Source organism: Akebia trifoliata, chromosome 8 (genome assembly GCF_017979445.1).
Source record: "Akebia trifoliata isolate Shusen 1 chromosome 8, ASM1797944v1, whole genome shotgun sequence".
Classification (NCBI taxonomy): Eukaryota; Viridiplantae; Streptophyta; class Magnoliopsida; order Ranunculales; family Lardizabalaceae; genus Akebia; species Akebia trifoliata.
Genome location: NC_141382.1, coordinates 45739935 through 45762954, shown reverse-complemented (window position 1 = coordinate 45762954; position 23020 = coordinate 45739935). Strand labels below are relative to the sequence as shown.

Here is a 23020-nt window from a genome sequence, read left to right as displayed (position 1 = left end):
TTGGATTAACCAAATTAATGGGAATTGTGGGCACTTTGGGCTCGAGCTTTCGCCCGAGGACAGGTTTTGAATTGAACTCTATTGCTACCATGTTGAGTTTACTTGAACTATTTCCTACTAAAGTCCGAGACGTGCCTTTCATCATTCAATCTGTCATTTTTTTTCTTCCCTCTTATGTGTTGTTGAATATTTGAGATACCCATCTTTAAAAAAAAAGTAGATTATGACATCAGGTCTTTTGGAGAGAGACTAAAATAAATAGGTTGATTTTTCAACCCAAACCGGTTATCTTTAAGCTCTTCAATCTCTATGGTAAACTATTTTTAACCTATTCAACTCCATCTTTAATCTATCATGTGCAACCTCAACCTTGCCTCTTTATCCCCCTTCTACAAAACCCATGACTTTTCTACTCAAAATTCCTTGGAAAAAATAATATTATAATTTTCTGGAGGTTTGATGATTGTAGAAGTTGAAGACGAGTGCGTTACGTGGTGGTTAAACAAATCATGTTCCTCCATTTCACTCCATCCAAACTTGACATTTGTATTATTGAGAACGACACAAGACTCATGATCTCAACTAACAAATGCAACCAATATCATTGAAGTATCACCAAGCCAATGTTCATGATCTCAACTAACAAATGCAACCAATATCATTGAAGTATCACCAAGCCAATGTTCTTGCCCATGATCACCCGTAAACATATTACGAGTTCTCTTGAGGCAAAATCAACGTCAGTCTGTTACAGTAATTTGAGTTGCTTGCAGGAGAAGAATATTCACCTAATACCGTGATATTATACAATTTATTATATATATTTGTCCAATGTCGTCGTATTAAAGTCTTAGAAAATAAATATTTTAGTTCATTAATTCTCTCAAAATTCATCTCAAAAATGAATATAAGTTAGGGGTGCACATTGGATTGGGTAAATCCGAGATCCGAACCAATCCGAAGCTTTTGGATTGGATTGGTTCGGACTAAACACACCCACGGTTCGGGTACGGATCGAAGAAAAAAAATCGATTAATTTGGTTCGGTTTCAGATTAGGATATAATAGAACCGAACCAATCCGAAAACCGAAAATATATATAAATATATATATTAATTATTTAAAAAATAAAAATTTCGGCTTTTTATTTCTTTCTTCTTCTTCCTTTTAATTTTTTTATTATCCCAAAGTCCACGTTTAAAAAAAGTCCTACGTGTTTTTAAGGTTTGAATATTGGAGGAGATAGAATGCTTGGATTGAGGAATAAGGTATCTATCTTCAATAAGTATGAGAACCGAGAACCGATCCGAACCAATCCGAACCAAGATTGGATTGGATTGGATTGGTTCGGTTCTATAGGGTAATTGGATTGGTTCGGTTTCAAATTTGTAGAACCGATCATGTTTGGTTTGGTTCCAATTTTGCCAAAATCCGAACCAATCCGAACCATGTGCACCCCTAAATATAACAATCTCTATATGAGCTAAAATAACCATTTCCAAATCCGTTATAGTGCCCATTTTAGCCATGGCATCAACTGTTGTAATCCCCTCACCATACCTCATGAATTCATAACCAAGAAAAATATTGAGTTCATCTTCAACCACGACACATTCCTTTTATCTCTGTTGGCATTCATAACTGTAAATACATTTTATCCTAAAATGTGCCTCCACTACACTCCCTTGCATCCATAATATTAAATTTCAACATATTTCCACGAAATATTTTCATTTCAACAAGTTCCGACACGAAAATTAACCAACAATTTCTTTTTGTATATATTTCGGTGGAAATCACTATTCATTGCATTAAATATTTCGATGAATAGTGAATTTCGACCAAAATATCAAATTTTAAGTATGAAAAGACTATTTCGAAGAATAGTAAACTTTGACTGAAATATTCTTTTTTGGAAAAAAATTATAATTACTTTTAAAAAGAACTTTTAAATTATACATTGTATTTACTAATAAAATATTGAAGATAACATTCATCAGTTGGTATAAATGAATTATGATTAGTTAGTAATCTTATCTATTTCATCATATTTTAATGTACTTTAAGCGTATTAGTACGTCTATATAAGCAAGTACACAATCAGCCATGTTTTAATTAGTCGGATTCATTAGCAACTTATTCCTACTTATTTAAAAAAATAAGAAATATAATAACACATGAATGCAATTTAATAATTTCTTCATTTCAATGTTTTACGTATTAAGTTGTACGTAGTTAATGCAACTTATTTTATTATTTTCATTTAGCAAAATGTTATTGTTCTTCAATTTCACACTCCATATGGTTCTCTATTGTTTCTTGATGACTTAATGGGTGTGTTTTAAGGCCTATTTCATCATTCCAAAAATTGTATTAATTTCCACACTAATCGTGAAATTTCCATTTTCAAGTTGACTATTTGTGAAAGGAAGACTAAAATCCCTTAATGAGTGCGGATATGAACATACTTGGTGACAAACATGGCTTTTGGCAGAATTGAATGGAGAACAAGATTCTTCCATCTGAGCCCAAATTTTCGGGATCAGGCTATGATGATTCACAGGTTTTAAACCCAGGAATGTGGCATCCACACTCACAACTGTAACTCAAAGGATTCCACAACTGTATAGTTTTTTTCTAGAATAATGATGAATGCATGCAGTTTTGGTACGTGGTTGGTATGTTGCTGATGTGGCAAAGGCATGGAACCGCACATCTTTTTCCCGTGTATCCCGATGAAAAAGATCTATGATTTCATGCCCTTGCCATGTCATCCGCGTACCCAACCACGTACCAAAACTGCGTGCATTCACCACAACTCTTTTTTCTAATATCTTTTTCTAAATGTAGTAGTAATCATTGATAATTGAAACATTATTGATAATGATGATAAAATAAAATAGAGTCGTGCTGGAGTGACCCCCTCAACATTATACCTCATACCGCACTTTCCTGACGTGGAAGTGTGTAGGAACCATCTCGAGTGAAAAACATCTATGATTCCTCCACACTTCCACATCAGGAAAGTGCGGTATGAGGTACTATGTTGAGGTCACTTCAGCATTATTCAATAAAATAATGCACCACCCCCCTTGGAAAGTTCTACGTGCAACTGGTTGAGTCAAAGATCAATCAGACCTTGGAGGGTGGCTGGCCCCTAGGAATTCATTGCTGCGTGGGGTTACGAGCACTCGACCTGCAACTGGTTGAGTGAGGGTGGCTGGCCCCTAGGAATTCATTGCTGCGTGGGGTTTTGAGCACTCGACCTACCCTCCCTGAGGAGCTTATCAAGGCTCGGCTTGCCACTAGGCCAACCCCTTGGGGTTTAAATAAAATAATCTTACAAAACCACAACTAGCTCCTTTGATTTTTTGTGTCAAATGATTGATAGAAAATAATTCGTGATTGATTTCTTTCAGTTGAGATACAAATTGATCAGTACACACACTCATAACATGCAGCTAAGTTCAGAAGCTTTAAAATTGAAACAACAGGAAGCTGTTTCTGATCTACCAGAGTTCAAAAGAGTCAACATTCAAGGAGACATGACACTACCCCGATTGCGGATTCGGCTTGAACGCCTCACTGGAGTTGTGGTCAGCTTCATTGACTCTTCTCCATATCTGTTCTCCTGTTTTAAAAATTCAAAGGAACAGTGAAACTTACATCAGCTCAATCCCAACTTACCTCATTGTTTATATAAATGTGCATGTATGGGTGCATATAAATATGTAATTTACAATGCAAGTGCCGGTGAATATACTTGAATTGACAGAAGTAAATGCCATGTTGTGTAATTTGCACATGTACACATCTATATGTGTGTTCTATATGTGTGTATATTGATGATGCCTATAAAAAGTCTGCAAGTTTTTAATAACCACGATCTGGGGTTCAAAACCCCGTCTTCACCTACTAATTCTTGTTTGTCTAGCAAATATATATGCCTAGTTTGGTAGCAAAGACTTGACAACAAGCACCTTATATGTCTCTGAATTACAATATTAAGGCTGCTGATGATGAATGCATCCGTGCAACGCACAAAATTAGGTGTATGTTTTATCTATGCAGGGGTATTGGTTTTTCACTTCTATGTGGGCGCGCGCGCGCGTGTGTATAATAGTGCCTGATATGTTGTTTAAGAATAGACCTATATAACGTTGACTGAATGAAAACATGGCTCTAGATTGAAGTGTTTATTATAATTATAGAGATAACGATGAAGGTGTCCTTGACTCCTTGCAAAAATGGCATGAATGTATTATAAAAATGGGGGCAAGTCTGTTATGAGTTTGTATAGTTGCCTATTTTGCTTATAAAAAAGGCCTAAATACATGCCTTGACTGAAAATATGGCTCTAGATTAAGGCATTAATCATGATGAAAACGCACAATTAGTAATATTATGCATCTATGAAATTCATTCATCCAAGCATTTGAACTATGAATCCTCTGACCAGCATAGGTGAACAAAACTTAAAGAGTGAAGGTATCTAATATATTTACCTCTTGTTTGATCATCTTCTCTTGAGCAGTAAATCTTCCATATGAGGAGGAATCCATGGAAGAAAAACCCGTAACAGATGGGTGTTCATGACTTGAAGGGGAAATCCGCGTCCTCCTCGGCCTCTTCTCTTGAGACACAGAGAAATTACTCTCTTCACCCACTACTGGCTTCGATATCAGACTACAGCTTTTGAGAGAACTGTTAAAATCTTTAACCATGTATTCTCCGAGCAACTCCACCATTGGCGCCCGACTTTGGTAGAGCTCCTTGGGGTCTTTTCCCTCAGAATGAACTGAAGACACTTCAGCCTTCTCCATCCGCTCCTCAATGCTCTCCACTTTCTTGTGAAATCCCGAGCTTCTCTCCTCTACAACCATAGATTCAAAAGATGGTTCAATGACTGGTGAGGAATCCTTTGCTGAAGGTTTCCTACGCTTGAGGTAACAAAATCCCAGAACTGCAGATGCCGCAATTAGGGAGAGTAACGAAATGCCCATGGTCACTTTGGAAATTGATTCAATTTTTGTGGGTTCAGGATGGTCTCCCTTGTTGGAATTCACCTCTGGTTCAGAAGGAATGAGGGTATCAGATGTTATATTTTGAGTATGAATCATTTCGTGCTCCAATTGGACTTGAGGAACTTCTAAAGATTCGAAAATCTCTGTATTTTCTCTCCTCGGTGGGTCTATTAGTTCAACCATATCATCAGTTACATCCAATTCTTTCTCCACTTCATTTTTAACCATCTCTTCTTTTTCAACCTCCTCATTGGTGACTTTCTCATCATCTCTTGCTTGTTCATCGTAGGAGTCCGGTTTAGATTCAAAGACATTGCCACGCTCATCATCATAAGCTGATTCAACTTCCAGGACTTCTTCAGCAAGCTCATCTTGGTCTGAATTCACCTTTGTTTCTAAAATACTAGGCTTCTCATGTACCACATCTGGATAATTAACCCAATCCGGCACGGATTGAGTCTCAGAAACTTGCAAAGAATCAGATATTTCTGCAGTTGTCTCCATTTCTTCTTTTCCAAACCACTTACTAGCAATTCTTTCAGTTTTTTCCACAAATTTCTGATTTTTTTCTTGTTTTTGATCAAAGCACATATTACCCACTACAGAATTGTTCATACCCATTTGAAATACATGATCCTGAATCTTGTGGTACCCTTCTTTAAGATCACATAAAGAAGGTGGAGATGTAGGAGAGTTCATAGAAGATATATACATGGTGGAAAGGAGCAAAACACCAAGGAGAAGAAGATATTTCAGTACCTCTTTCAAATGCCAAAAATGCCTCTCTTTCTCTGCCTCTTCGTCGTCTTCGTACTCATCCTCACTGTCATCAATTTCTTCTCTTTTAAAAGGGTTCGAACCCAATTCGTTGGCCGAAAGACTAGATCCATCTTCTAGTTCTATGGGTCTCTCTTGAGAAGAAGAGAGACCCAATTCCCCCTCTTCAACCAATTTTTGCGACTCAAGAGAATCGGAATCAGTGTCTGTTAACCCATCTCCCCATTTTCTCAGTTCTTTCTCTCTACGGAGAAAAATTTTCAACGCGACGATTAGGGTTGTAGCGAAGGAATTTAGGCCTTGGGGACAGGTAATTCGTCAATGGGTCGTAAGGTTGGGAACCCAAATCAGAAAAACCTTTGTCTGGTCCAGATATTCTCGAAGATACTGGTGTGAACTGAGAAGAATTACTGTTGAGAGTCTCGAAACCCAAATCTTGAGGAGCGGGACTGGAGTCGATATGTGAGGTTTTACGGAAATGGGTGTCGTAGATAACTGATCCCGAACCTGAAGATTCATTTCTATCTGACAAAATCTTCTTTCTTGGAGCAGAAACCTTTGAAGCTGCAGAGATTGTAGGTGACATGAAATGCTTTGAATCCGATTTCTTTAGGTTCTGCGATTTTGAACCCATTTGATGACGTAAATCTTGTTCATTCTCGTCGATTTCTCTAGTTTCTTTTGAAGAACACATTCTTTGTTGCAAATCTGGAGTTACAGATAACAGGTGAAGACCCAAAAGAGAAAGAAAGAAACAGATTGAAAGAATGAAAGAAAGAAGGAAAGAAAGAAAGAATGCTTACCAGATGATTTGATTGGTGTAGATGATGAAAGATTCTTCATGAAACCATCCATGGATCTTATTTTGAATCTGTTCCTTGTCTTCAATGGAGATTCTTCTTTCTTAGGGAAAATTTTCTAGTTTTCTCAGTTATTTGCGAAATGCAGGAATGGAAGATGACCGTTGCGAAGTGTAGGAATGAGGCATTTGAAATTTGAAATATGTTTTTTTACCGTTAGGTTGTCAGTTTCTTAACGGCACAATACTTCTACAATAATGACGGTTCTTAGATCTCGAGCGTAGAGGACAATTTACTAATGCGATTCCTAGGGATTCCACTGGAGGACAAGCCCCTAGGAAATTTGTATTTCTCTACCAATCTCAGCCGTTTATCGAACTGCCAACGTCTTTGGGCACTATAATTCGAATGATTTTTTGCTCACAGCCCAACATCCGTTTGACATGTGGCGCAAATGACATCAACAATAGATAGAGCAATCTCTCTCCTACACGTGCATCGTCTGCCCAATAGTGAAAAATAATTTTTTTTTTCATTTTTTTTACAAGTTCGTAGAATTTCTTACTCTACAACCCTTTGGCATTGGATAATGTTTTTGAATACCACAAGGTGATCTTATTAGAAAATTTTCATTTTCCATCGCGGGCAAAAGAGAAATTTTTGTTTGCTCAGGCTGTGAGCAAAAAACCACTCTTATAATTCTAAGGGAAATTACCAAAAAAAAAAAAGGGTTAGTTTCTCATTAATTATCAAAAAAATAATAATAAATTTAAAATTTTATTAAAAAAGAAATAAAACGTGGGACTGTCCAACGTTTTCTAAAATTGTTGAACATTCCAACGCGTTAGTTTGTACCTTGGAGATGAGCGATGCTAATCTTGCTAAAAGTCGTTGAGCTCACCTTAAGACTTCCAAAAACTTGATCTTAAGCCACAAGGTTTTAGAAGAGAAAATTCTATGAACTTTGAATAAATAAAGATTTCTTTTTTATTGTTGAATTTTAATTTTAATTTTAAATTTGGGAGATCTGTGGAAATTCGTTAGCTGTCCATTTTAAAAACCTTGATCAGACCGATCAGACCACAAAAAAATGTTTTTTGAATGTGAGTTTTTCCTTGAAATTTAGAGGGATGTGGTGTTGGATTGCCAATGTAGCAATCCAACTGGACTCAAGGACCCTCAATAAGATTTCAAATCTCACTAAGTTTGTAAGAAGAATCTTCTTAACGTTGGATGATAAGTTTTAAATCTGTTTTAGTAATTTATTAAGAAAAAATTGGTAACAAGTAATAAAATTAACATTGTTTTGGTAATTTTCCCACAATTCTAACAATGCAAGTAACAAGTATATTTATAATGTTAAATTTTTGTTTTTATTTTTGTGAGAATCGATTTGGATACAACAATATCTGAATTTGAATCCAAAATTTTTATCTGATATCTGAATTCAAAATCGAATCCGACGAATATTCTAAAACTCTATCTGAATTCGAATCCGATTATCCTATCGGATATCGAATAATATCAGGTTAAAATTCGAATAATTTGTATATAAAAAAAAAAAAAAAAACATAATTTTTTTATTATTTAAAAAACCTATTATATATTATATTATGTATATAATAAATAAATCAAATGAAATATTATATATCATATTATTTATATAAAAAATAAATAAGATAAAATAATATATATTATATATTATTTCGAATCAGATATTATCGGATTCAAAATGTTTATATCCAAACCCGTATCCGATAAAGATTTGAATATATAAAACTATCCGAATTTGAATTTGATATCTGAAAATTTCGGATAATATCCGATTTTTTGAATTTTCGACTATCCATTGACACCCCTAATATATATATAGAAGAAAAAGAAGAATAAAGATTAGAGTTGTGTTGGAGTGACCTCAGCGGGGGACACACGGGAGACACCTTGACATGGTGGCTCATCCATGTCTGTAGATGCATTTTACTTATATCTGAGAGAAAACACATCAATGGGCATGTGCACACTACCACGACAAGATTTCTCTCGTGTATCACTCACTGAGGTCATTCTAACATTAATCTAAAGATTAAGAGGCATAATCATTTTTTTTTTTTTTAAATGTTGTATTTTCACTATTTGGTTAATCAAATCCAATGACAAAATTCAGCAAATCGAAATTGTTAGATCACAAATGATGTAGTAAGGATTCGTTGAATTCTATGAAACCAATACGAATTGTGTAGTGAACTGGTTCAATAAATAGGAATGGTCAAGGTAGCCTCTTGATTTTTATCAAAATTCATCTCTATTTTTATTAAAGGGGTTTTTGTTAAGGTGTGCCCCAAGAGCATATCTTAAGATGCATTAAATACACCTTGGAAATAAGTGTTTGCGATATTTTTTTTGATAGAATTTGTTCTTTTGAGGGTATATTTGGTAATATATTTTGGGAGGTGTATTTAATGCATATTTACATGTGCCCTTAGGGCACATATTAATAGAACCCTTATTAACATAATTTGTAATCTCATCCGAGATCGAGATGACTCGCCCGAGTCATCTCAATATCGTTAGGAAACGAGGTGAATATCCACGGTGTCTCAACCATCTCACGAGATAAACGAGATGTTTTAGACGATACTTTGAAAATCAATTTAGTTGGATGGAACTCGTTGATGTCTAACACCTCTGTGATACCATATATGTACCTTAGTTAGAGTTAGAGTTAAATTTTATTTCCTAGATTGTAAAGTTAGGTGGTGACATTAGTCTAACCCTCATTGACACCACCCTATTAGTAAGTTGCCTTGATTTCTTCCCCCCTGTTTGTCTAATTCACCACTTTACTAGCATTTTATTTTTGATTCCTCATTGACCCACCGATACTGCTTTCGAATCAAGGAGTTGAGATTTCTTGATGGTCCGAGCTAAAAGGATCCTAAAAAAAAAATTCCGAGCAACTCCAAAAAGAGATTCGATTAACTCCAACTTGAAACGATCCGACATCATCGTGGGCTGTTTGGCAATCTGATTCATGAGTTCCTCCAAAAAGAACTACCCTCATTAGGTTTCGTGAAATCTTGGGTGGCATGTATCGAAGCCATCTCCAATTTATAAAACTACCCTCGTTAGGTTTCGTGTGATTAGTCATTCGGATTCTTCCTTTGAGAAAAAAAAAAAAAAAAAACCTCTCCCAAATATCTCTATCAATTCAAATCTATTTTGCTTGAAGTTTTGTGGTTGGAGTGGCAAAATGTGGTCGTTCTACTAACTTTACTAGACATGTGGACCCCTAGCAATCACCAATCAAGTGACATTGATTTGTTTGTTTTTTTTGACCAACAAACACCGTCGTGAACAAAACAGAGAAGTGGGTTATTGAGACATTGACGACATGTCCTCAAACTGACGACAAGCCCCTTGAACTGCAATAGACAAGTATAAATTTAAATTTAACTCGAATGGCCTAATCTTAGACACTTTATTTGTTTTTTTTATCTTTAAAATCAATCATCTTCAACCTAGAATTCTATTTACTTCAACCTCCGAGACCCATCAAGGTAAGATCGGAATTTTGGAAAGTAAAAAATACTAAAATTTTGGGTAAATAAGTTAATGATGCGTTTGATTGTAGAGATTTCGTTTTCAAAGGAATACAAATTACTTGGGAAAATAGTCATTCGAAAAAATAAATGCAGCGGGAAAATGAATTCCACTTTTTTATTGCACCAAGAAAAATAAAAATAAAAATTGAGTTGGTTTTGGCATAATTTTAAAACTTGTCAACTTTGGACTCAACCTAGTGGAATTGACAAGATTGGATTTCAAAGTGTTTTGAGCTCAAAATTAGATGTAACCAACTTTCCAAGTCAACTTGGCAAATCATTGATAAGTGAACTTGGTCTGAGTTGCCTCGAAAATGCACTTAGTCTAGTCTAGAATTCGATGAGTTATTCGTCAATGTATTTAATTTTTTTGTATAGAATATAATTAAATATTTTTATTCATCTTGAAGTATTAGAAAACAATATTTTGAATATTTATAAATATAATATATTCGTATTTCATTTATTAGAGTCGACTCACAAGTAGTCAACTTGACTCAACTTGGTGGACATTCGAGTCGAGTTTTTGAATTTTAAATCTATGGAAAAAGAATCATGATTTTTTGATGCCCCTTACATAAAATTTTATTTCCTTTAGGATACATAATTGTACATCCCCATAAATATGTGCTATTGTATATCTCAAGGAAAGAATCTATGATTCTAGCACATGTCACATCAGGGGTGTGTGTTAGAGGGGGTGTCAAAAAATCGTTATTCATAAAAAATTTGGAGGATGGGAGTAATCATGAGAGAATAACATTTGGAGTTGGAGAAATCATTTTTACATAGAGTAATAAGGGAATCCTTTTTTTTCTTCAAAAGTAGAAAAATCACTTTGACCTAGAAATCGAATTTCAAGGAAAGCACGTATCCTACAAAAGATTAATGATAAATTGAAGATGATTTACTGGAAAGAGGTTGAATATAGGGGATTTTTGGCTGAGAGGTTGAAGATGAGGTTATTTAAGTCCGTTGGAATTAGTTTGTAAAAGGAGACCAAGGTCAAGGGGCATATCATAAATTTGAAATCACAAGGGGGACCTCAAAATATTCACTAAAAAATGGAGGGGTATAAGAGACGAAATCCAAATTCCAAACATAAAGAACAAGTATTCGGGCCTTTTTATTTATTTTATTACCGTTGGAAGTGGTGTATAGTATACTGTCATGTAAACTTGTGCCGTAACAGCATACTCAGACTCGGAATCGAGACGATTTTATTGAACTAAATTTCATAAACACTCTGAAATCCGATTCGACCACTGACACCAACAGAAGCAAACATCCGTACAAACCATAAGCTTTCTCTCTATCTATCACTCTCGAGCTTTCGAAATGACACTGTAGCAGAGAGAGAGAAAGGGAGAGAGGATCAAAAGGGGGAAAAGTAGAGTGAAAAAATTAGGGATTTGGGAGAATCCTAAGCAGAAGAAGTTGGTGAAGATAGTATCAATGGCGAGAAGCTTCAGGTTCATCTCTGCGATTTCTCTGCTCATTCTTGTCTCCTTCACAGGTCTTTCTTTATTCTTTATGTCTTTTTCTCTCTATCTGCATTTTCTAGATTCTGAGCTACAGTTTCTGCTATTTATCTCAGATTATAAACAAATGAGTAACTTTGATTGTTAGTTTGTTACTATTACTTTAGATTATTAGCTGATTCGGACCTATTTTAAGCTAATTTCGTACAATTTTCATTTCGATTTAATGTTTAGGGATTTGGTAGGTCTTTAGTACATTACTTCTTTGTAATCTACTTAGAGTTGCTGTTAAAATCAAGCTAAGTTTGGACTCTGTAGTTGGTTTGTTATGTACTAAGTTCTCATCAACTTCCTTGTAATCTATTAGAATGTTTAGATCAATTACAACACTCCCTCTCAACTTGGTGCATAAATATCCTCAAGTTGATGACTTTTGAATCTGTTTTCTTGTATGTTTCATTTTTCAACAATGTGAATGAAATATTTCTCAATGTTTCCATCATTTCCAAATATTTTCATGAAAATTGTATTTATGTTGATCTCACTGATCAAAATATTTCCATTATGACTCAAATAGACAACGAAAACGGAGGTTGAAAATGTGGTTGATAATTTCACTATTGGACTTCCAAAGAGAGCAAAAGTGAACAATAATGAATATGATACGACTGGGGATGAATCTTATTGAAGGCAGGGGACTAGATAAATTAAAGCCGCACCTTTGAGCGAATATGTGTGTTGTGCCGCTAATAAAAATGTAGTGCTCTACAAATCATCCAAATAAAAAAAGTGGGTTTATTTGTGGGTCTTTAACTGATGAAAGTGGTTCTGGATTGTCAACTCAGAAGAAAGTAATTAGTCCGCAACTCTATACAGAAGAGTTAAACTCATGTTATTTAGTATGCACACTATCCGGATATTTATTCCTTGTACAACATGTGTTTAGCAAACACAGAAGTGACAACCATTGTGAATCTGTGACAAAAGATAGAGGTTGCTTTCACAACATAAATACTAGATAATCTAGTAACTCTTGTAAAATTGATCCTGAAACTAGACTGAAGTTTAAGTTAGTGAGTGTCTGAGCATCCTGTAAAGGAGATTATCTTGTATCTTCGGTGTAGTGCAAGCACAATGGGATTATGGGAGATTGGATTGACCCTAGGTTATGTTGAATCAGAGTATATTTCGCTGTAATCCATTGCACAAGTGTGATACTTCATAAGATCTTAATGAAGTGTTAACACACCGCCAATCTTTGATTAATGAGTTGAGATTCATTAATTATTAGCTTACCACAGAAGCTCTCTAATTTCCAAGAAACTATGATGCCCCGATGTGGATATGAAATCATTAAGATGATTAAATCATGTTGAATGTATTAGAACTTTCAGTTGTAAAAAAGATAATAAAATAAGATTTGTTGCAGTAGACTATTTTCTTGATATTTGTTGATGAATTGATAGCAAAAAGTCATTAGAAGTCAAGTAAGTAAGTGATAATACAATTATGATATGAGGCAATTGTATCGTTGAATTATCCATGCAATATCCAATTCAATATCAGTAATAAATCATGTTGGCATGGGTGCCTGGGCATGCTAAACTATCCAGGTATAATTTTTTTTTTTTGATAAGTTGAAATATTAAAAGAAAAGAGAGGAACAAAATACAAGAATAGTCAAGTTTAGGACTCAAGCCCCCTGCAGTTGCACAGGCAATGTTCTACCTTAGGACTCAAGCAAACTACCTTGTTGAGTCGAGAGGTGAATAACAAAATGGGATGGAGAGTTTGGCTACATGTTTACCATCCATCCCTTTTTCGTTGTGGGATTGTAAATACAACATCTTTACCTTTTAAAATATATTTTATGCCCAGAAATATGAAGAAATGGGTGTTTGGAAGAGAAAAGGGTTGCTTGATTAAGTGATCTTTTCCAATTAGATCTAGAAAATAGAAGCAATTTGGTCTCTAAATGGAAAGAAAGAAACTTATCCGTAATTTGGTCTCAATGTGTTGGAGCCATTCAGAAAGTTTAGAGATATTAAGCACTGCAATGATAATAGATCCTAGTATCCTAATTAACATAGTTTCCGTTTTTCGTGCAATTTCAATTTTTAATTGTTTCAGTTTGCTTCATAATATTGTAACGGGGGAAGATACATGACTCCTTTTAGCTTTGTAAACATGACTTGTTGCTTCTGGTGTAAACTAGACACTGTACTTCTCTCTGTGCTCCTCTAATATACAGCTTCTTGGTTCTTCATTATTTTTAAAATATCCCTTATGATTTGGACCCAAGACTCTGAAATGTGTCAATTTCTTTTCAGACGTCTGCAAAGGAAGCATAATAGGAGTCTGCTATGGAAGAAATGCTGATGATCTTCCCACCCCCAATGAAGTCGCCCAACTCGTTCGACTACACAAAATTAAATACCTTAGGATCTATGACTCCAATATTCAAGTCCTCAAGGCCTTTGCGAACACTGGAGTTGAACTAATGATTGGGATTCCAAATTCAGACTTGCTTCCATTCTCCCAGTTTCAGTCCAATGCAGATACATGGCTAAAGAACAACATCCTCCCCTACTACCCTGCTACAAAGATCACCTTCATAACTGTTGGTGCCGAAGTCACCGAAAGCCCCGCCAATGTATCCGCCTTAGTTGTACCCGCCATGCAAAATGTCCACACGGCTCTGAGGAAAGCTGGTTTGCATAGGAAGATCAAAATCTCCAGTACTCATTCACTTGGGGTCTTATCTCGATCATTTCCACCGTCTGCTGGTGCTTTTAGCAGCAACCATGCCTCATTTCTGAAACCAATGTTGGAATTCCTTGCAGAGAACCAGTCCCCATTCATGATCGATATTTATCCTTACTATGCTTATAGGGACTCCCCAACTAATGTTTCGCTAGATTATGCTTTATTTGAATCTTCTTCAGAAGTTATTGATCAGAACACTGGTTTGATTTACACAAACATGTTCGATGCGCAGATTGATGCTCTCTATTTTGCACTAATGGCTCTTAGTTTCAGAACAATAAAAATCATGGTTACTGAAACTGGGTGGCCTTCCAAAGGATCAGCTAAGGAAACAGCTGCAACTCCTGATAATGCACAGACCTATAACAGCAATCTGATTCGCCATGTCATTAATAACACAGGAACTCCAGCAAAACCTGGGGAGGAGATTGATGTGTATGTATTTTCTTTGTTCAATGAGAACAGGAAGCCGGGTTTGGAATCTGAGAGAAACTGGGGTTTGTTTTATCCGGATCAAAGTAGTGTCTATAACTTGGATTTGACTGGTAAAGGTGCTGTCGACATGACTACAGTCACAAACATTACGAGTTCTAATGGAACGTGGTGCATTGCTTCACCTACTGCTTCAGAATTGGACTTGCAGAGTGCCTTGGATTGGGCTTGTGGAGCTGGGAATGTGGACTGCTCAGCTATTCAGCCTAGCCAACCTTGTTATCAGCCGGATGCTTTAGTTTCTCATGCATCATACGCATTCAACAGTTATTACCAGCAAAATGGAGCGACTGATGTTGCTTGCAGTTTTGGAGGCTCAGGGGTTAAAACTAATAAGAACCCAAGTAAGTATGCTGTTACACCATAATATACGTTTACTTCCAACCTTTCTTTTAGATAATAATGTATACATCTTCTAGTAAATCCTCTCTTTAATATTCATTCCAACAGTGTTTAGATCACTGATGTGCATATTCATCATCATCGTAGCCTTATCTTAAATATCTGGAGTCCTCTGGACGTTTGTCTTCCTTCCTTCAGCTCTGCCTGGTTGTGGAAGATCAGAACCATCTAAAGATCACCCAATTTATGCCCTTTTTCACACAAACATTTTTAATGTAACACCTTCCCTCTACTATTGTTTGGGCCTGAATACATGCTATAATTAACACAAAATAGCAAGCAAATACACGCTACATTATTATACTTGAAACCCATTAGCTTAGACCAAGCACATCCACCAGTGCAACCTTTTACTTTTAAAGGATTACTGTGTTTTTTCTTTGTTGTTATTAAATAGAGCTTACCACAAAAACAGGAAGACTTTACATATAGAAGTGAGGTAAAAATTCCTTTGAATGATCTCACTGAACATTTTGAAAGTATTCATTTCAACTGTTTGTGTAACAATGGAGAGGTTTCTACCATATTGTTCATCATTTGGGGTTATTTCACATGCTTGTATTCTATATCTGGGGATTTGCGCATCTTATCTACACATTTATTCTTTTGTTTGTGTTTGTGTAGGCTACGATAACTGCATGTATGCCACAACTGGGTACGTTTATGATCTGTCTTAGTTTGCAATTTTCCTTTTTATTTTTAACGTAGTTTAGTTTGCAATAATTTCCAAATTTAAAAAGAGTTACTATTTTCAATTCTTGGTTTGATCCTTTCGTTAGTGGAATTTGATTTTGCATTCTTGCACAGGAGTAACATGAGTACCACAAACAACGTCACAGCTACCACCCCTGTTGCTTCATCTGCCATTAATTATGATATTTCGGCATCAATACTTGGTTACTTCCTTTTGTTATTTCTCTCTTTCTTTTGATTACTGGCTTTGGAAGCTTGTTGACTAGGTTTTTGCTGCAAAGAGTAGAGTTGTCTGGTCAGATGCAGGGAGTATTAGTTGGGAATGAAAACTGATGGAATGTTCGTAGTGAGAAGTACTGTCTCTGTTGTATTTGTAGAGCGGTCTGCCTAGTTTTGGGTTAATAGGTATTACGGCATGCACTGTACACAACATTCGCAACGTGCATACCTGATTGCTCAAATTTGTACAACAATGGACAACATTCAATCATGAATCGTGTTATATTTGGTGCATTATTACATTGTGCTTAGTTATGCCACTTTGGCCGTGTCGAATGTATTAGATTCAAATTTATTGTCCATTATTAACCAAAATACATATGATGTTTGGATGCAAACAAGGCCACGAAGTTGTTGATGCACAGATTCTGTTTGATCCATTCAGAATGATCTCAAACCATTTGGTGATGGGCGCACTTTTAGGACGGAATAAAGCTATTGCTTTATTTAGTTTGCAAGGAGAAGAAAAAAGATTCCTCCCAAAGGTGCAAAGAAAGGGTCCCATGAGTCATAAAAGAATTCTTTTCTTCTCGCTGCACTCATGATAGTCTAGGAAAAGAACATTGTGTTTTGACAACTACATTGCATGGAGATGATTTTGACAAGAGGGGAGGGAAATGAGAAAGCTTCAATCGGTTTTACTTTGGAAATTGGATTGATGATGAAAAACCTTTACTTTCCAAGATGTTATCTCAGCCATCCATGGCCTTTCACTGTTTTTGGGGTGCCTCCGACTGTTGCCTCAACTTATGATCTTGTATGGGAAACTTGTTTATCCAATTCCTTGTAAAACTGTAACCGTGTGATGTGGTTCTTAGTCATTCTAGTGCTTGACTTCAAATTTACATGAGGATGTATTATTTTTGTTGGCGAGTGAAAAAAATGTATTAAAGGAGGACGAGATGGCCCCAACAAGTGAAACAAGCACTAACTTCTCTTGTCACAAGATCCCACCAAATTTTATTGCATGTAGATGTATTATTATACATTAATTAGGGTTCTAAGGGATTGTATTCATCTAAAATGTACAATATGTCAATCATTTTGATAGTGGTTGAATTGCAAATAACTTGTTAGATTTATCGATAATTAATTAAATTTTATAACAAAATAATAAAATTAATTTTGAATAAGATCCAAGGACAATAACGTCTTTAGAGAGTACTAGTAGTTTAGACTTAAGTGGAAAAACAAAGTTCTAAGATTTGGTTACGAAACCAAATCCTTACCCATGAAGTAGGTGAGAAAAAAGGAGGATTCACATGAGAGGTCCAATGGCAATTTATGTCTTTCCACCCATTTTCCTTCCCCTAAAGGATAGGGACATCCGAATCACATCAGTATTTATTATTTTATGTTGTTACCTTAGCTTCCATGCAATCTCAGTAGCTTAAGAGATCTTCTAGGGATTAAAAATTACAGAATTTATGGCTGTTTTGTATGAGAACATGGGAACGAACGGTGTGAGTAATTAATCATGATTTTGAAAATCATTTGAGACTGAGATGACTCAGGAGTCATCTTTATCTTCTGACTTTATTTCAGATTCACACATTTGAAAAAATCCATGATCTATCTGAACGAATCATCTCTGTATCATTTGTGATCAAGATGAGAATACAAGTTCCAAAACCATGCACAGGCAATATGGGCAAATTTAAAGTATCATTTGGTAACAAAAGGCCATCTTTTGTTCTTTAAAAGACGGAAAAAAAAAGGAGGACCAACAATTACTAAATATGGAACTCAATTGAAAACACCATAATATAGCAAGACAAGGAGGAATAAACATGAATATGAAGGAAGGGGTGTGAGTTCAAGCTGTGACCTTAAGAAACCATACCGTTTGTCTTCACCAAGTTATTGTCTCCAATAACTATCACTGCCAGTAATCGACTTTAAAAAAAGAAGAAGAAGAAGACCCAAAATCCAGACAAGGGAGAAAAACAAGAAACAAAATTACATCCAAAAGGAGATCATGAAATAAGACCCGAACCTACAGGCCCTGATCAATTAGGTAATCACCCAACCTCTCGACGATCATGTTGCATTGTCCTGGAGTCAATGGCTCATCATACAAGCCAAAAATTAGAGCTTGGTTTGTATTCTTTATTGTGATGCCACTCGATCCCTGCCAAATATGAACAAATAAACACCATGTGAGAACCTATGATACAGATACTTTTAACATTCTAGCCTTCTTGGTGTACGTACACAAGGGGGAAAAAAAAAGGAACAGAACTTGTACAAACAAGATGCTCCATGGATATTTATACTATGTAATTATCTCATTTCTTGACAACAAAAATATATAAATAGAAATAAGATTAGAAAATTCTTCGTAATAATAACAGCTTCATAATGCATGGAATAAAGTAAAAACTATAAATTAAAGCATGGTATGATCTCATAGTGGATGAGACATTTGTATTGATATAACCCATAAACAATTCAATGTTGTTACCTTGGTATATAAGGGGGGTTAAGCAAATATGATCCAACGCTAGAATTGGAACATTTTCGCTTCTCAATATCATTTTCTTCCTTTCCATGGCAATGGATGGATGTTCTTTGCAACATAAGACGGTTTTTTTAACAAGTAATAAACAGATTCAAATCTTTATAACACCAAACAGACGCTTATAAAACTTTGTTCCTTGTGCTAAGGAATACTTTTGCTCCTCGATGGCTCTCTCCAGTGGATGATATGTACCTCCAAGAATCCTATTTTTAAAATTATTTCAAGTGTCAAGAATTTTGAAACCAGTGTTCCACACTTGGATTCCAACATACAGTTGCTTTGTACGCACGATGAAAGATGTTTTGTTACATTTATACTATGTTTTCTTCATGAACATCTTAAGAGGCATGAGAGTTTGAAGGAATCAGTTTGAGTATTGTGGCTGTGCTTACACTGATTACAAGAAGTCAGGAAGAGTAGAAACTGAAAATCTCGGACGTCATGCGAAAGATGCCATGTGGCTGGTATGGGAAGAAAGGAAAACTTTAAATTCGGATTTAGTCTTATTAACTAATATTTGATCAAAGACTTTTTTGGCAAGAGAATCAATCAATCCCTAGAATTAAGGGATAGATTAGCTTTGTAATAATTTACAAATAGGATAAAATCCCATTGGGTCCAAAGTTAAGGACCTGAAACAAAATTAACAATAGGAATGGGGAACCAAGGAGTAAAGGAAAATCAGAACAAGCATACTTGATGAAGGACCTGGGTATGTAAGCCACATTTAGAAATGCTGTCTCTTGCCTACTGTTTCTGAATATTTTTACTATTGAATATTGGTTGTAAAATAATACCAGAAAAATGAATCTAAACCAGGGTTACCCAATTCGTTAAAGGGGTACCGAACCACGAACCAGTTTACGGTACAATTCGCTATGGGTACGTGAAACCTAGCAAACCAAATGAGTTACTTTATTTTGACTTAATTTCTTCACACCCCTCCACATGTTGATATATTAAGATACCCCTAATATTTTAAATTGATAGAATACCCCTTTGATCCTAGGTCTTTATTAATAAACCGATGAAAAAATGACTAAATACCTTCATTTTTTTTATATCCTATTCATCACTTCAACATTCAAATGCCCTCATCTCTGTCTACCCCTACAAGCCGGGTTTGTTTTCAAGTGGCGAACCACGAACCTGAATTTGAACTGAGCGAACCCATGATGCAGGTAACATAGATCTAAACTAAGAGAATTGCATTAAAAGTTGAAACAAAAAAAAACAAAAAAAAACATGTCAATACGAGAAAGAAACACAGCAAGAGAGACAAATAAATTACCTTCTTTCCACGAATCACAGCTCCAGGTTCTCCTTGGATTACCATGTACTTTGTTCCCCCAAGGTATAAACCAGTAGGAGCAAGGGATCCTGGCTCAGCAAAATCATTCTTGATACCAGTGATTTCCTCAGGCTTAAACTGCAAAAGGAAAATCATCCAAATAAAATTAGAACTTCAAATTAAAATAGAAATTGGAGATGGAAGAAAGTAACTAATTAATTTTTGAAATATTGATATAGAGGTCACGAAATCAATATTAAAAGCTTATTTTTCTTAATTATCCTTGAAAAGTTTACTTGTTTCCGCAAAATCAGCTAATACAACTAAAAGCAATCAAGTTACTAAACATTAAATTTTCCAATATTGCCAATTCGACGGGAATAAAGATAATCAACACTCTTGAAGAAAACTCCTCATAAAATATTCCCATTGCTATGATTAAAAACAGATAAAAAACATCATCATCAAATCCTTACCCTACGTGTCTGGGATCAGCTTACCAATTCTTCCGTTCAATTCTATCTAAAGCAACAATTGAAAAGAAAAATTTAAAAGCCAGAATCACCATCAAGAATTTAACCAAACATGTTACTAAAATCATAAGCAAAGCCTTCCACAGATTCAAACAATACAAATATCCAACTACAGATCCGAAAGTGCACTCATAACAAACAAGGAAATTTTTTCAAAGAGAAATATTTCCCTGATCCAACTTCCAATACTGGTCTCCTCAAGTAATCTACCAAATGTGCTACATTTTTATTTTTTGATAACCGGGTATCCCTGTAGACAACGGACCGGGCCCGTATCTTGGCTTAGCCCAGTCCATAGACCATGGTCTTGTACAAAGACTAGTCCTGTGGCATGTGCAATGCCCGCACATCACACGCACCAAGTAAGTGGGGGTGCACCCTCGCGGGTGGCCCCAAAGGAATTAATGCTCGTACTAGGTGTCAAACTCACAACCTACGGCCATTAACCGCTAATGGTCTGAAATTGCCATTGAGCCAACTCCCCGGGGTGTGCTACATTGATTATTGGTCTAAACTCAATCAATCAAAAAGTAGTAGATAGATTAGGGAAAAGACAATTTAGAAAAAACGATGATCAAACCAAATCAAATGAATCCGAAACTTGTATTACATCGCTCTCTACGTCATTAAATAAGAAAGAATCCATCGTAAAACAATAAAATAAAATAACAACTACGTCTAATCAAAATCTAGTTGATCCATAAACGTAATATAAAAAAATGAACCAACCGAGCTACATTGATCATTGATCTAAGCTCAATCAGTCAAAAAAGTAATTCATAGTTTAGGAAAAAGCCAATGTAGAAAAATGATGATTAAACCAAATCAAATGAAGTCCAAAACACACAATAAAATAACAAATACATCAAATCAAAATCTAGATCCACAAACTTAAGAATCGAACCAAATGTGCTACATTGATCATCGATGTAAACTCAATCAATCAAAAAAATAAATAAATCATAGACTAAATAAAAACCGATGTAGACAAATGAGGATCAAACCAACCCAAATTTATACGAAACTTGAATCAAAATCTGTCTCTAGTCTCTACATCATTGATCGCGACAAAAGAACAACTACGTCAAATCAAATTCGGTAAAGGGGAGATTGGTTGATTAATCACTTACTTATCATAACAGATCTAATCAACACGTTAATCAGAACCGAACCAGATCAATTGAAACCCTAAAAAATCAGGAGAGATAGAGAGAGAGAGAGATGGATGAACCTGAGGGAATGAAGAACTCTGGGCCCATACGCTTCCATCGTGACCTATGATCGCAGCGGCCGAGAGATTGTGGCCGTCGATATCACACATCAGATGTTCGTCTACGTAAGTTTGCCAAGACATCTTCCTCTCTTCGTTTTGGTTTCTGTTCTTCTTTAATGGTGCATTTAAATTTAAAGGGAGCGAGAGAAAGAATAAGAATGGAGCTCTATATTTTCACTTAAGCCATCTATTCAACCCTATTGAATGTGTGATTCACGTCCGCTCTTATTTAAGGGAATCATGTATGATGTTTGTTGAAAATCGAAAACGAATTTGATGGGAATGTGCAAACGTTGACACGTCATTTTTTCAAATAGTTTAAAATTAGAATAGTTTACCTAAACGGTACAATTTTCAAAATTAATTATCAAAACGGTAAACTGTAGCAATTAATTTTGAACATGGTAATTTTATCGTTTTCGGAATTAATATTTTTTACCAAAATGGTAAAAATAGTAAAATGTAAATTTTTTTTTATCAAAAATATCTTTTTTTGTTTTACATATGTATTTATCATTTTAACCTTAGAAATAAATTAAAGTCCAACTAAATCTTTCTTTTCTTTTTAATCTTTCCAACACTAAATAGAAATATGAAAGAGGAGAGGATTTTTTCATAATTTTAGTCAAAAAATAAAAAAGGGTATTTTTGGTATAAATTTTTTTTTACATTTTACTGTTTTTATCGTTTTGATAAAAAATATTAATTCTGAAAACAGTAAAACTATCATTTTCGGAATTAATTGCTACAGTTTACCGTTTTGATAAATAGTCGAAATGTGGTGCATGTTTTGGTAAATTTGCCTTAAAATTCTCGCGCCACCCTGTAGCACTCTCTCCATTGATGAGAGAGAGCCATATCATGAAAAACTAACATCACAGCCATCTTGTGATTATGATTTAGATTTTCCTTTTTCTAGATTCACATCTTTAAAAATGAATGGTCATTAAACTCTCAATTTTTTAAAGGTGGGATTTGATTGTATCACTAATGTGATACTCTTTCAACCATCCAAACGTTGCTACAGGGGTGCTACATGATAGTTGTGTTACAAAGGATCCACATACCATCAAATCGTCTGGTATCA

At 35.2% G+C, this 23020-nt stretch overlaps 3 protein-coding genes across 5 annotated transcripts; 1 reads left to right on the top strand and 2 right to left on the bottom strand.

The window, feature by feature from the left end:
* Positions 1-3071: 3071 nt before the first annotated feature.
* LOC147397167 (uncharacterized) lies at positions 3072-6752 on the bottom strand. 3 transcript variants are annotated; one of them, XR_015181173.1, is made up of 4 exons: positions 6604-6752; positions 4505-6508; positions 3266-3630; positions 3072-3195 (listed from the first exon to the last, which is right to left on the bottom strand). XR_015181173.1 is itself a non-coding variant. In XM_086452667.1 (3 exons), exons 2-3 carry the CDS (start codon positions 5735-5737, stop codon positions 3535-3537), a joined length of 1329 nt encoding a protein of 442 aa, XP_086308793.1. In that variant the 5' UTR covers positions 5738-6508; positions 6604-6752; the 3' UTR covers positions 3217-3534. The 3 variants fall into 3 exon arrangements, 1 of the variants encoding a protein (XP_086308793.1); XR_015181174.1 differs by having other exon boundaries at positions 3266-3627; XM_086452667.1 differs by lacking the exon at positions 3072-3195 and having other exon boundaries at positions 3217-3630.
* Positions 6753-11382: 4630 nt separating this feature from the next.
* On the top strand, positions 11383-16552 carry LOC147397166 (O-Glycosyl hydrolases family 17 protein). The gene is made up of 4 exons (XM_086452665.1): positions 11383-11718; positions 14014-15285; positions 15968-15998; positions 16151-16552. The coding sequence occupies exons 1-4, from the start codon at positions 11658-11660 to the stop codon at positions 16272-16274; spliced, it is 1488 nt and encodes a 495-aa protein (XP_086308791.1). The 5' UTR covers positions 11383-11657; the 3' UTR covers positions 16275-16552.
* A 1505-nt stretch (positions 16553-18057) lies between these two features.
* LOC147397165 (profilin-3-like) lies at positions 18058-22134 on the bottom strand. Its single transcript, XM_086452666.1, has 3 exons — positions 21892-22134; positions 20128-20265; positions 18058-18446 (listed from the first exon to the last, which is right to left on the bottom strand). The coding sequence occupies exons 1-3, from the start codon at positions 22012-22014 to the stop codon at positions 18312-18314; spliced, it is 396 nt and encodes a 131-aa protein (XP_086308792.1). The 5' UTR covers positions 22015-22134; the 3' UTR covers positions 18058-18311.
* Between the last annotated feature and the right edge of the window lie 886 nt (positions 22135-23020).